This window comes from Drosophila mauritiana, chromosome 2L (genome assembly GCF_004382145.1).
Source record: "Drosophila mauritiana strain mau12 chromosome 2L, ASM438214v1, whole genome shotgun sequence".
NCBI lineage: Eukaryota > Metazoa > Arthropoda > Insecta > Diptera > Drosophilidae > Drosophila > Drosophila mauritiana.
The window spans coordinates 1161307-1173533 of record NC_046667.1 but is presented as its reverse complement, the minus strand read 5'-3'; the positions used below and the strand labels follow the sequence as shown (position 1 = coordinate 1173533).

At 47.9% G+C, this 12227-nt stretch overlaps 4 protein-coding genes across 6 annotated transcripts; 1 reads left to right on the top strand and 3 right to left on the bottom strand.

The window, feature by feature from the left end:
• On the bottom strand, positions 1-4545 carry LOC117150906 (RNA-binding protein 5-A). Of its 2 annotated transcripts, XM_033318056.1 has the most exons (12): positions 4207-4545; positions 3748-4143; positions 3203-3431; positions 3076-3145; positions 2725-2798; positions 2317-2394; positions 2132-2258; positions 1806-2042; positions 1333-1743; positions 495-1260; positions 183-432; positions 1-117 (listed from the first exon to the last, which is right to left on the bottom strand). In XM_033318056.1, the coding sequence occupies exons 1-12, from the start codon at positions 4350-4352 to the stop codon at positions 1-3; spliced, it is 2901 nt and encodes a 966-aa protein (XP_033173947.1). In that variant the 5' UTR covers positions 4353-4545. The 2 variants fall into 2 exon arrangements, with proteins under 2 accessions (XP_033173947.1, XP_033173956.1); XM_033318065.1 differs by lacking the exons at positions 2725-2798; positions 3748-4143; positions 4207-4545 and having other exon boundaries at positions 3203-3221.
• A 199-nt stretch (positions 4546-4744) lies between these two features.
• LOC117150893 (RNA-binding protein 5-A) lies at positions 4745-9201 on the bottom strand. Of its 2 annotated transcripts, XM_033318035.1 has the most exons (12): positions 8913-9201; positions 8409-8852; positions 8102-8354; positions 7969-8038; positions 7665-7738; positions 7260-7337; positions 7074-7200; positions 6724-6960; positions 6204-6668; positions 5366-6146; positions 5052-5301; positions 4745-4987 (listed from the first exon to the last, which is right to left on the bottom strand). In XM_033318035.1, the coding sequence occupies exons 1-12, from the start codon at positions 9029-9031 to the stop codon at positions 4871-4873; spliced, it is 3015 nt and encodes a 1004-aa protein (XP_033173926.1). In that variant the 5' UTR covers positions 9032-9201; the 3' UTR covers positions 4745-4870. The 2 variants fall into 2 exon arrangements, with proteins under 2 accessions (XP_033173926.1, XP_033173934.1); XM_033318043.1 differs by lacking the exons at positions 7665-7738; positions 8102-8354; positions 8409-8852; positions 8913-9201.
• A 420-nt stretch (positions 9202-9621) lies between these two features.
• Positions 9622-11501, top strand: LOC117150933. The gene is made up of 4 exons (XM_033318103.1): positions 9622-10218; positions 10315-10514; positions 10585-11198; positions 11296-11501. The coding sequence occupies exons 1-4, from the start codon at positions 9622-9624 to the stop codon at positions 11457-11459; spliced, it is 1575 nt and encodes a 524-aa protein (XP_033173994.1). The 3' UTR covers positions 11460-11501.
• On the bottom strand, positions 11462-12051 carry LOC117150980 (zinc finger matrin-type protein 5). Its single transcript, XM_033318175.1, has 3 exons — positions 11885-12051; positions 11695-11829; positions 11462-11638 (listed from the first exon to the last, which is right to left on the bottom strand). Exons 1-3 carry the CDS (start codon positions 12012-12014, stop codon positions 11487-11489), a joined length of 417 nt encoding a protein of 138 aa, XP_033174066.1. The 5' UTR covers positions 12015-12051; the 3' UTR covers positions 11462-11486.
• Between the last annotated feature and the right edge of the window lie 176 nt (positions 12052-12227).

The following is a 12227-nucleotide window of genomic DNA, read 5'->3' as shown; positions in this document are numbered from 1 at the left end:
TCAGGCGTTCTCATAACGCTGCTTCATCATCTTTTTGATGTAGGATTTGTAGTCGTTTCCAGACGTCAATTGGCCAGTCTTGTTGCCCAGCCCCACGTTGTTAGAACGACCATCAGCCTGTGGATACACATTGACATTGAATTATCCATATTCTGACATTCGTCGTCCTAGTCGACTCCTACCTCTATGATCTCAGTGCGCCCTTGGTTCTTTTTGCCCAGTCCCTGGCCCTCCGACCAGCCCATCTTCTGCATCAGGCGGCTGCCCACGTTGCTCGAACTGATGGGCGTGGCTGGAGTAGCGCCAAAAGAATCCTTCTGGCGCGACTGCAAAGTCTTTATCTCCTGCTCGAAACGCTCCCGGCTCCTGTTTGGTGGAGGAGGATCGCTCTCACCGTACTTCAGCCTGCGTTCCTTGGCACGATCACGATAGCTAAATACGGGTGAGTAAAATCAGTGAGTTTATCCCCATTATAGCAGCATATTTCCACTTACGATTGACCCTCATCCGTGCCAGCCTCAACTGCGGAATTCTGCTTAAGCTTGGCCATATTCTCCTTGTGTAGATTCGACATTTTCAAATGCTTCTGCAAGATGTCCAGCGATTGGAAGGCACGCTTACAGAGCCGGCAAGTAAGTTTTTGGAAATCCACGTAGTCAGCTTCATCGGCAAGAGCTTTCGGATTGCCACTATTATCATCGTCCGAGTCAGAAGGCCCTCCATAAGCGCCAACCAATTTGCTCATTGCTGGAGGTCCTGCCTCCGGTACATACTCGTTGAGCTTGCCAAGATCCTTCTTCTCAAGGATTGAGAATCCCACATCAGCATATGCCCCTTGGGAAGCACGGGAGGTGGTGGCCGACTCAGTATCCGACAGGATGGGCTGCGGTGTGGCCACTGCTGTGTAGTCTTTTTTCTGGTTCAGGTGCTTGGCCCACTTCTCCATGTCCTTGACGATCTTCTTGGCCACCTTCACCTTGTCGGGCTTGCCGGTTTCCTCCTTTTCTCTTTCCTTCTCCTTTGCCTTTTTAGCCTCCTCCTCCTTTTTCTCGGCATCGGCTAATACTTCCTTGAGGGCTGCCTGAGTGGAAGCGGGTGTGGCCAGCACATAGGTGCTCCGCTTCTGATCCCAGTACAGATACGCGCCCGTCTCGTTGTTGTAGTAGTACTGCGAGTGGGCATCATAGTAGAGACCTGTAACGTGGTCGTAGTAGTAGCCGGAGGTCTCGTCGTACTGGTACTTGGACACATCGGGAGTATCTGACCATTGAGCATCAAATGTTCGACATTACTGGAGCGCATAGATAGATAGAATAGTGTATACCCACTTACCATATTTTTTGCCATCATTCCCCTTAGGAGCACTTTCGCCCCTGGCAAGGAAGGCGACCTTCGCCTCTGTCACCGAACTCATGGTCTCCATCTGGCTTACCTTCCTTTGCTTGCGCTGGATGGCCGAGAGAGCCACGGCAGCGCCTGAGTTGGCCTCCGTCACGTGACGACCTCCGCAGTTCTTGCTTATTTCAGTCGTGTAATAATCCGTATAGTACTGGACGTATTGTGCATGCTCCAACGGATTGGAAGCATACACGGATGCACTGTACTCCGCGAGACGAGGCACATCCGCCAAAGTGTAGGCCGTAATGGCCGACGGAGACATCGCTGTTTCACCAGCTGTGAAGAAGTTGCCTTCGGCTGGCATCATTTGACGGTCTTCGGAGTCAATACAGTAGGTGACGATAACTGAAGGGCATGGTGTAAACTTTAGCTTTTAAAGATGAAATTAGTTATAGGTGATAATTTACCAGTTTTGTCGTCCAGAGTGAGTGGCGGATCCAACGCCGTCAGCCCGTTGAACACGTTCATAGAATCAATGAGTGTGTCAAAATTGAGGTAACAAATGCCCCGAGATGCATTGGTTAGGACGTCGCGACTGACCAGCACCTTGCTGACTGTTTTGGCCAGTTCGGGCAGGCGCTGCTGAAGGGCAGTTAGCACGCCCTCCTCGTTTGTCAGCGCGTCCAAGCCGCGGAGCATGATCTCTGCATGGGGAAAGCGTGGCAGGTTAGTGGGGTATTTAGCTGATTAGCTAGGAAACGGCATTGAAAGATATTGCTCATGGTGGATATACTTTTTGTGAGGATGCGGCTGATCTCGTCGATGCCCTCGCCGTCTCCGTGAAGAGCATTTTCGCTCTCCGCCCGCGACGCGTTGCACATGTAGCATTGGAAGCGGCGCTTAAAGTTGCTGGCACCACACTGAAGGATAGCGAAAAAGCTAGTTGTTGTTGCCAATCTGCATCGTTGCGGAACATACCTTAATGCAAGTCCAGTCGGAGATGCGAGTGTGACTATACTGCATGGTGACACGATGATCGCCCAGCTGGAGGACTCCCTGCACGGAGAAATAGAAGAGGTGAAAGTGGAATCAGTAACGGAAACTGCTTAGAAGCTAATCGTTCACAGACTACACAGTCACCAAGATTGCTTCTGTGTTTTTCGGCATCACGCAGATGCTGGTTGCTTCCTTTACGTAAGATTCGATTCCGCCTTCGAGTTCAGTTCCCTGATCTAAGGCAGAAAATGGAAGGGAAGCAGCCCACCAGCAGAATTGAACTCAAGGCACACATTTGTCAACAGTTGATGCCAAGCTATCGGATCTTGCCGTCATTTCTATTTTGGCGGATTTGAGAAGATTCTAGATTCTTGTGGTTTGTAGGGATACCTGGGTTAACTCCATCCAACGAGTCGCCTCCTCAACGGTTTTAAACTCGACAAATGCAAAACAGCGTGAGGCACCTAAATTTTAGATAGAAGCAGATACGAAAATGTTTTGTCAAAAAATGTTGGTTGTTTCATTAGCATTGTATCATTTTTGGGGATTGTGTTTTTGTTTCGGTTTGTACTTTTCGATATGTCTATATGTTTTTGGGGAATTTTGCTGCTGATGTCGTAAGCCAAGTATAATGGAAATTGCTATAAGTCCTACATCGAACTTGTTGCTGGGCACGCAATACTCACGCTTTCTCTACAATTTCACTTTAAATCGAATGTAACACACGGAAATGTAACCCACCTGTTTGCTGCTTCCTCATCACGCGAATGGATGTGGGCTCCATGTCGACCTTGATCAGCTCGCCCATGATCTGTGGAGGATTACTTGGTTAATTCTGCATTCGTTTTGCTTATCGCTTAAACATTACGTCTGCTTCCGTGACGTGCTTCTTCAGTCCGAAGAGGATTATGTTGTTCAAGGGCTCAACGCTGCTGCCACTGTTGGGGGCACCTCTCTGCCTGAATTCGCTGGCCATGTCGCTGTCCTCGTCCGAGGAATACCGTCTATCGCGATCGCCCTCCTTCTCGCGATCTCTGTTACTGCTGCTGGAGTTGCTATTTCCATTGTTATTGAACTGCCGCTGGTCATTGCTGCGGCTGAAAGGAAAGCGATACAATTAGCACTTTGTTGCATATATTTCCGATCGGTTCGTTTGAAACCATCGTTTGCCTCCACTCCACATCCAGTCTAATTAAAGGCAACAAGCATGAATAATTCATAAGATGATTTGTATGCATTGATGCGAACAAAGGGAAATGTACATTATTGAAAGGGTTGATTTCTAATTAATTAGACTTCTATTACAAGTGATTAGCAAGTAAAAGGTGAAGCTTATTGAAGCTTTGTGAATGGAGACTAGAGCACTGATAAAACTGAGCACGATATGGGTAATATGCAATCTGTATTTCTTACCTGCTGCGCTCCGATCCCCGATCGAAGTCATCATGGTTGCGCTCTCTCGAAAGGCGATCGTAGTTTTTCCAGCGGTGATCGCGGTCCTTATCTCTATCCTGGCCACGCTTGTCGTAGTTGCTCTGATCATGACGGTCTTGGTTGCTGTAGCTATCGTGATCCCTGCGACCCTGGCTATCAGCATCCCAACGATCGTACTTGTCTTCGCCGTGGCGCTGGCGATGGTCAAGGCTCTGTCTCGAGTTGTAGTTTCCCTGATCCTCGTAATCCTCGTCGATCAGGTCGCGGTACAGATCGCGATCCGGACTGCGGTCGTTTCTATAGTGTGAGGACCGCTCCCGACTGCGCGAACGGGAGTTGCGACGTCTGTAATCATTGCGGTCCCGACTTCGTTCCCTGAAATGATGGCAATTGGGCGTAATTCACTAAGAGGTTCCAGGTGAACAGAGGTCGACCTACCTGGATCGGGAGCGAGTGTAGCGCTTGTAGCCCGATTCGCTGCCGTTTCCGTTACCGCCCGAGAAGCTGCGACTATATCGAGAATCCATATCTAATGCGAATCGATTGTAATTAAATGCAGTGTTTGTTGTTTGGCCTTTTGCCATTAGATGAACCGTCTATGTGCGCACATCTTACTTGGTTACCACGACTCTAACAGGATTGGAAGCTGGTTAAACTTGTTCCCGAACTGGAAGTCTCTGTGCATTCAGACAGAAACAAATAGTTATCCGGCCAAAAAAAAAACCCGAATAGAAAAATTCTCGGTCTTCTTTAGCCGTTCACCCGAAGTATCTGACTGCCAGCTATCGATAACTGACCGATAGCTCCAGGGCTGCCAAGTGCCAGCTAACAGCAGTTTTCCAACACCGAACAATTTGAACTTTTCAACGATACATTTTATTTTGTACATTCGAAAAAGGATTTGAATTTTCTTATTCATAAATTATAACCTAGAGGGCCGCTTTCACACTTCCTTGTTAAAAAGAACACCAATCACTTAGGAAAACAATGCTCAAGAAGCTTCATATATAATATGGAAATAATTTCTACTTCGGTTGAAAAGATGAATAAAACGGCTATTTTAGTTGAAATAAAACATGTGAAACGGCTAAAAATCAATTTCTCAAGCATTCTCGTAGCGCTGCTTCATCATCTTCTTTATGTAGGATTTGTAGTCGTTTCCCGGTATCATCTGTCCCGATTTGTTGCCCAAACCCACGTGGTTGGAGCGTCCGTCCGCCTGAAGGAACACAAAATGCTTAATTTTTTTAATCCATTTTATAGCTTGGCGTCAGCTCAGTTACCTCTATGATTTGTGTGCGTCCCTGATTCTTCCTGCCCAGTCCCTGGCCCTCCGACCAACCCATCTTCTGCAGCAGTCGACTGCCCACGTTGCTCGAACTGATGGGCATGGCTGGAGTAGCGCTAGTAGACTGCTTTTGCCGCGACTGCAGTGTCTTGATCTCCTGCTCGAATCGCTCCCTGCTCCTATTTGGTGGAGGAGGATCGCTCTCGCCGTACTTCAGCCTGCGCTCCTTGGCACGATCACGATAGCTGGGAAAGAAAATGAATTCAATGATAATATACTCACTCCAGCACACATCGCAATTTCACTTACGCTAGTGCCTCTTCGATGCTACTGCTAGTGTTTTGATTGAGCTTGGCCAGGTTCTCCTTGTGCAGAGTGGACATCTTCAAGTGCTTCTGGAGGATTTCCAACGATTGGAAAGCACGTTTGCAGAGCAGGCACGTCAGCTTCTGGAAGTCCACGTAATCGGATTCTTCAGCGCCTCCGCCGCCGCTTACAACAGCTGAACTCTGTGTGTTTTGCGAACTCGGAGCACTGTCCTCTTCAGAGTCCGAGGTACCGCCATAGGCATTGACAAGCTTGTTCATTGGACCCACAGTCGGGTTTGTCGCATAGTCGTTCAACTTGCCCCGCTCCTTCTTCTCGAGGATGGAGAATCCCACATCAGCATATCCCCCTTGATTGCCACGCGAAGTGGTCGGTACCTCGTTCGCCAATATTGGTTGTGGCGTGGCCACTGCTGTGTAGTCCTTTTTCTGGTTTAGCTGCTTGGCCCACTTCTCCATGTCCTTGACGATCTTCTTGGCCACCTTGACCTTGTCGTGCTTGTTTCCGCCCTCCTTCTCCTTCGTCTTTTTGGCCTCCTCCTCCCCCTTCTGCTCGGCGTCGGCCAGGACTTCCTGTAGAGCTGCCTGAGTGGAGGCGGGCGTGGCCAGCACGTAGGTGCTCCTGCGCTGATCCCAGTAAAGATACGCGCCCGTCTCGTTGTTGTAGTAGTACTGCGTGTGCGCATCGTAGTAGAGACCCGTGGTACTGTCGTAATAGTAGCCGGATGTCTCATCATACTGGTAATGCGTGACATCGGGAGTGGCTGCAACATAATTAAATATAATGAAGTGCTTGAGAACACAAGTGCGTGGCGACATACGGTAGATCTTTCCATCGTTGCCCTTGGGCGCACTGGCCACCTGAGCAGCCAATGTGGCCTTCACTTGCGCCGCTGCCTGTGCGGCCGCTGTGGCCGCCGCTGTGATCGTGGTCTCGATACTGTTCATCTTCTTCTGCTTGCGCTGGATGGCCGAGAGGGCAACCGCTGCTCCGGAATTGGCTTCCGTCAAATGGGAATCCCTGTTCTTTTTGTTTATGTCTGTCGTGTAATATTCCGTATAGTACTGGACATAATAAGCGTGCTCTGCGGGATTCGAAGCGTACAGGGAGGCACTATATTCAGCGAGTCGTGGCACATCGGCCAGAGTATAGTTTCCACCCACTCCTGAGGGCGAAACTGCTGAAATGTTCTCGCTCTTGACATTTGGATCTTTAACTGCCAATTCTTTAGGGTTCTTGGGCAATGCTTGGCGCTCCTCCAGGTCGGTGCAATAGGTAATTGCCACTGGACGAAATATAGGTTATTATTTAAGTTATAAGAAGCACACAAGGCCACTTACCAACTCTGTCGTCCAGGGTAAGTGGAGGATCCAGCGCCGTCAATGCATTGTGCACATTCATCGAGTCGACTAGAGTGTCGAAGTGAAGGTAGCAAATTCCACGCGATGCCTGCGTCAAGGAATCCCGACTGATAAGCACCTTGCTCACAGTCTTGCTCAGATCTTTTAGGTGAAGTTGGAGGGCAGTCAGCACAGCCTCTTCGTTGGTCAGGGCGTCCAGGTTGCGTAGCATGATCTCTGCGTGGATTGAGGAAGTGGTAGAGAAATCGTGGCGGTCAGTGGTCTGTTGGACTTCATTGCGATCGAAGCTACAAAACGAGATGGCAAGAGAGTGTATGTGGTTTGTATACTTTTGGTGAGGATGCTGCTGACTTCGTCCACGCCCTCGCTGCCGGAGGAGAAGGTGGTTTCGCTGTCTTCCCGGGATGTTTTGCACACAAAGCAATAGAATCTAAACTTGAAGTTACAGACGCCGCACTGGAACAAGCGAAACACATTACTCGCCATAGGGAATATGATCCTCTCAGTGCACGTACCTTGTTGCAGTTCCAGTCCTGAATCCGCTTGTGGCTGTACCGCATGCTCACCCGCTCGTCATTTAACTTCAGAACGCCCTGGAGCGCCAGACATGGAAATAGGAGAAGGAAAGGTTGCGGATTAGTAACCCATCGCTAGGATGACTTCATTCACACTCTACACAGTCACCGGATTGCTTCTGTGTTTCGTAACGCGAAGTTTTAGCCGCTGGCAATCTCATCGAGTGGCTTTCTTGGGCAATTTTAATGAAGCAATACTGAAGTGCTTAGTTTCCTTGCAACTAGAAGTACTTTCGGTTGGACAAAGGAACTAAACAGTGAGGAACTGCTTATTATCATTGCCTGCGAAGAACCTTGGCTGCTGATGATCAAGTTTCAAGGGGATCTGGTCGATTGCGCTGATACCTGTGTAATATCCATCCATTGCTTTGCCTCCTCAACGGTGTTAAACTCGACAAACGCTATACCGCGTGATGAATCTAAATTTTCGGATAGAAGCAGATACAAAATGTTTTCGTCAAAAAATGTTGAATGTTTCGATAGGTTTGTAACATTTTTGTGGACTATTGTATTCTTTTCGATTCATGTGGCCGGTTAAATTCGATTGGTACTTGTACACTTCGCCTCCATTAGCGCGAAGCCGCTCCTACTTTTGGGACCTACTTACGTCTGGCGCTGTAAGAACAAAGTCAGTGATTTCGTAACCCACCTGTTCCCTGCTTCCGGATAATGCGAATGCAAGCTGGCTCCATGTTCACCTTTATCAGCTCGCTCATAATCTAGAGAAATTAGTTCATGTGTAATTGAAGGAGTTGCATTTGCCATTCTTCTGCGTAGCTTACATCTGCTCTGGTCATTTCCTTGGTTAGACCGAAGATTATAATAATATTGAGGGCTTCAGTGGTGGATCGGTATTTGTTCCTGCGCATGTGGCCTTCATCGCTGTCGTAATCTGAGGAGCCCCTCCTCTCACGATCCCGATCCCGATCGCGATCTCGATCCCGTTCCCGGTCTTGCTCCCTATCCCGATCTCGATCTCGATCGCGATTATGGTTGCTACCACCTCCGTTGTACATGCGATGATCTCGGTGGCGCCTGCATAGTCCGATTTATTATTAAGCCTGAAATGTATGAATACTTTATACTCACGTGTTCCGCTCGTTGCTTCTGCTTCTGTCGTCGTGATTGTTGTTTCTGTTCCAGGGTCTGCTTCGTTCCCTGCTGCGGCTTTTGTTGTGATACCAGTCCCTGTCCGTGGAGCTACGATCGCGTGAGTCCAAGTCGCGGGAGCGCTGTTCGTACTCGTAGTCGTTTTGCTCCCGATCGCTTTCGCCATCTCTGTCCCGATGCCGGCGGTCGAAGCTATCATGTCTCCGCAACTGACGATTGTCAAAATTACTCCTGGAGTTGTAGTTGCGCTCATCCTGATCCCTGTAGTCGTCGTTGATCAGGCTGTGGTACAGGTCGGGGTCCCCGTTACCAGCTCCTCCTCGACCACCGCGATGCTGGTCGTTCCTGAAACCGGGCGACCGATCCCGACTTCGAGAGCGAGAGTTCCGGTGCCTGAATCCTCCATGGCCGCGGTTGCGCTCACTGAAAAGGGTACACAGTTTTAATGAACACGATCGCACTAAGCTGGTAGGTAAGCCTTACCGGGAACGCGACCTGGATCGACTGTATCGAGACCCCGGCCTGGATCTATAGTAGTCGCTGCCGCGTCCCCCCTCGTTTCCACTTCCTCCAGAGAAACTGCGCCGACTACTGGAGTCCATTGCCGACTTGCTATGGCTTAGACGCTGGACAGGCACCAGTGGCAATAGAGCCCCGATGCGGAATCCCTCAAGATCTGTTTGGCTACCTAGCTTTAATATTTTTATCCCGGTTCCTTATGGAGGACCACCGTATCTTTTTTCTCAATACTCGATTAACCATTCGCAGCGAAACGTCGATAAGTTCTCTGAAGCTAGAGATGGCCCTTTTATATTTATGTATTTTGCAAGGAAATATGGGAATATATTTTTAAGCATGAAGAACTCTAGGTGCTAGACCATAACATAAGTCTAAAGTTTTTTAACAAAAACTACTCTATCTTCTTAAAGTACAATCATGACATTAGCTATCAACAACAACAGTGTTCTTGTCTGACTGCCCACCAAACCCATCGCCCATCCCTAGCAGCAGTGTTGAGCAGCGCCCAAGTGCCGCCACTTGCCATTCCGTGCAGCGTGTCGTGGGGAAAAACCAATTTATTTTTTTTGGACAAGTTTAGGAACTTGTAAGTCCCACGAATTCAATCACAAGCTGACCGCCTTATCGCTGGTAGATATTGCGAGATTGAGCAGTGTACTGTAAACCAGCCACGATGAAGAAGGTTCTATTGACCAAAGCCCAGCACATCCAACCAGTCGTCGCTAGTAGTTCGGATGTCTTGGTGATCAAGCCAGTCGGTTCCCTGCGAGTAATATCCATCTCAGCGCCACAGAGCGCCGCGACCTACATCCAGCGCAAGTCCTTCCAGCCCGTCTATGAGGACATCTTCAAATTACTCATGAAAATCCCAGACAAGGCCCTCACCCAAAGGGTGATTGACGCGATGAACGGGAGCAATAATAGCGATAAGATCGCTATCTCCAATCAAGGTAAACAATGTTCTTGTGGAGTCCAAAAAGTCGATTCATCTACACAAACGGATTGGGACACAGAGGAATCGCATAAGCCTAGCATTACTAATAATTCATGTGAAGCCAATGGGAATTCCCATAGCCACATGGCCGGTCGAAGTTCCGAACCTATAAAACCGCCAGTAGAACCGACCAAAGTTCCTAAAAAGCGCGGTAGAAAGCGAAACAACTGCGTGCCACAGGTGGTCAAGCGATCAGCGGCTGAGATGGCGCTTAAGGAGCGCGAGGAGAAGCAGCTCACGCCCGTGATCACTAAAAGAAAGAAAAGGGATGTCACCGTAAGTACAAGTATTATTATGATGTAGTAGTTCTTCCTGGAAAGAACTAAGAATGGAAATATATATACGATTTAATTATAAATATCTTTCTTTCAGCAAGCTCAAAACTTCGGAGAAAATCGGATACAGAATAAAACCCTTGTGCGCAGCGACTCTATCATGTCGGATATATCGATCAATTCAGAGGAGTTGAACCGGGTGGAAAACTTTATAAGCGGAAACAACGAGGACCGCATTATACGCATCATGGCAAACGAATTCAGGAAGTGGCACATAATGTCCGAAGAAGGATTGCTGTAAGTATCCATTTAGTCGAATGAGATCATCATCATCGTAATGATATCATCTTTTCCTATGGCACATCAGACCCATTCACGAGGAAATACTGCACAGCGATGTTTACGGCGTAAAGCGTCAGATATTTGTGTGCTGCCACACGAACGTGAACATCAACGAACTTCTAACCAGGGACGGCGAGGACTGCCTGGAACTTGCACTGACGAACGACACGGACACCGAGATTATATCTCTCATCCTGGACGCTCGCATGATGACCGACCACCTCTACGAGAACTCAAACACAGCTCTTCATCTGGCGGTGATTAACAACATAAATATCGAGTCCATTAGGCTGCTGTTGCGTAGAATCGATTTGAACAGTCTTCTGCTAACCAACGATGATGGCTATACAGTTTTGCACCTGGCAGTGCGCAATAATCAGTTCCTTGTTGCCGAGGCAATCCTAGACAGTATAGACGAGTGCGAGCTGGGGGAAACGGTGTACAGGAGAACCCAGGAGGCAGCGAATCCAAATGAATGGGACGAGAAGGGCTTCGCCAAGTACTACGATCGTGCCTGCGAACGGCTGGAGATGAGCAAGCCGTTCCTGAAGAACCGTACACATAAGCGGAATGTCATCAATGCATCCGAGGCGAGGGGCGGAAACCCGCCGCTTTTCTACGCCGTGGAAGGGGAGCAGGGTAGGTTGCTGTCTATTAGTCGCAGTGCGTTCTAAATGGATTACAATCAAACCATTGAAGAAGTCCGATTAAGCTCAAATGTTTCCTATTTGTACAGAACACTTGTGCTACTTCCTGCTGGCGCACTTGGCCGATCCCGACGAGGAGAACTTAAGCGGGCATTCCCCGAAATCGTTTCACTACGAATACGCTCGCACGTTGCGCATCAACCTGAAAGTGGCGCGCGTCATGGAGAAAGTAATTGGCATACTAAATACTTGACATTAAGTGTACATTCTGTAAATATATTTAGCCCCAACTGAGTTCAAAGTTGGTTTGCTTGAGTTTTGCTGGGTCAATGTGTTGCAAGGAAGGGGGTAAACCCTTTTGCAGATGAGTTTTCCAGGGCCATCTCTTGCATTTGTTTTCCTTTCGCGATTTTCTCTTCTTCCTGGCGAGAACTGAAAGTTTCCAAGCTGAAGTATTTTTCGTTTTAATTTTGCATTTTATCACGCACCCAACTTCTCCAGTTCCTGCAGATTCTCGCCACTATAGTGGGTAAACTTGCAATACGTTTCAAACTTGCAGTAACTGCCGAAGTATCGCTTGCAGGGAGTTTTCTGCCGCTCTTCAGTCAAAATCTTTTTCGGATCTACAAATTTTGAAAATTGAGCTCTTTCGGGAATTTCGTGCACCAAAAGCCTTACCCTCGTAACGCTTCAAATAGTTGCTCTTTGCAATTGCGTGTGCAATGCCACCATTGTGCAATTTCCTTACATTCAGATCGTTTTTCATAAAGCAACAGCAGTAGTCGCAATAATAACTTTTGCCACCCATTTAAATCTAAACAATAAATACAATACTTTCAAGCGTAGAGATGGCAAATGTGCTCGATAGTTTTCGGGAGCATAGATAACCTTACCAACACTACCACCTTCATGAATTTCTTTGAAATCGTAAATTTTGAGAACAAATTATAATCGTACCATAACTGTCAGTATTTGACCTAATTAAAAATTTAATATTCAATTTTAAAGGACATTACATATT

Bases quoted from the DNA above. Each gene is read 5' to 3' on its own strand.
- LOC117150906 (XM_033318056.1), bottom strand. From the start codon at position 4,352: ATGGCAAAAGGCCAAACAACAAACACTGCATTTAATTACAATCGATTC. The intron at 2,799-3,075 runs GTGGGTTACATT...TCTAAAATTTAG, and splicing joins GATGAGGAAGCAGCAAACAG to GTGCCTCACGCTGTTTTGCA. The intron at 433-494 runs GTAAGTGGAAAT...ACCCGTATTTAG, and splicing joins GGCACGGATGAGGGTCAATC to CTATCGTGATCGTGCCAAGG.
- LOC117150893 (XM_033318035.1), bottom strand. From the start codon at position 9,031: ATGGACTCCAGTAGTCGGCGCAGTTTCTCTGGAGGAAGTGGAAACGAG. The intron at 7,338-7,664 runs GTATCAGCGCAA...CTGGCGCTCCAG, and splicing joins AATGGATGGATATTACACAG to GGCGTTCTGAAGTTAAATGA. The intron at 7,201-7,259 runs GTACGTGCACTG...CGCTTGTTCCAG, and splicing joins AGGACTGGAACTGCAACAAG to TGCGGCGTCTGTAACTTCAA.
- LOC117150933 (XM_033318103.1), top strand. From the start codon at position 9,622: ATGAAGAAGGTTCTATTGACCAAAGCCCAGCACATCCAACCAGTCGTC. The intron at 10,515-10,584 runs GTAAGTATCCAT...ATGGCACATCAG, and splicing joins ATGTCCGAAGAAGGATTGCT to ACCCATTCACGAGGAAATAC. The intron at 11,199-11,295 runs GTAGGTTGCTGT...CTATTTGTACAG, and splicing joins CGCCGTGGAAGGGGAGCAGG to AACACTTGTGCTACTTCCTG.
- LOC117150980 (XM_033318175.1), bottom strand. From the start codon at position 12,014: ATGGGTGGCAAAAGTTATTATTGCGACTACTGCTGTTGCTTTATGAAA. The intron at 11,830-11,884 runs GTAAGGCTTTTG...CAAAATTTGTAG, and splicing joins CTATTTGAAGCGTTACGAGG to ATCCGAAAAAGATTTTGACT. The intron at 11,639-11,694 runs GTGCGTGATAAA...GGAAACTTTCAG, and splicing joins GCAGGAACTGGAGAAGTTGG to TTCTCGCCAGGAAGAAGAGA.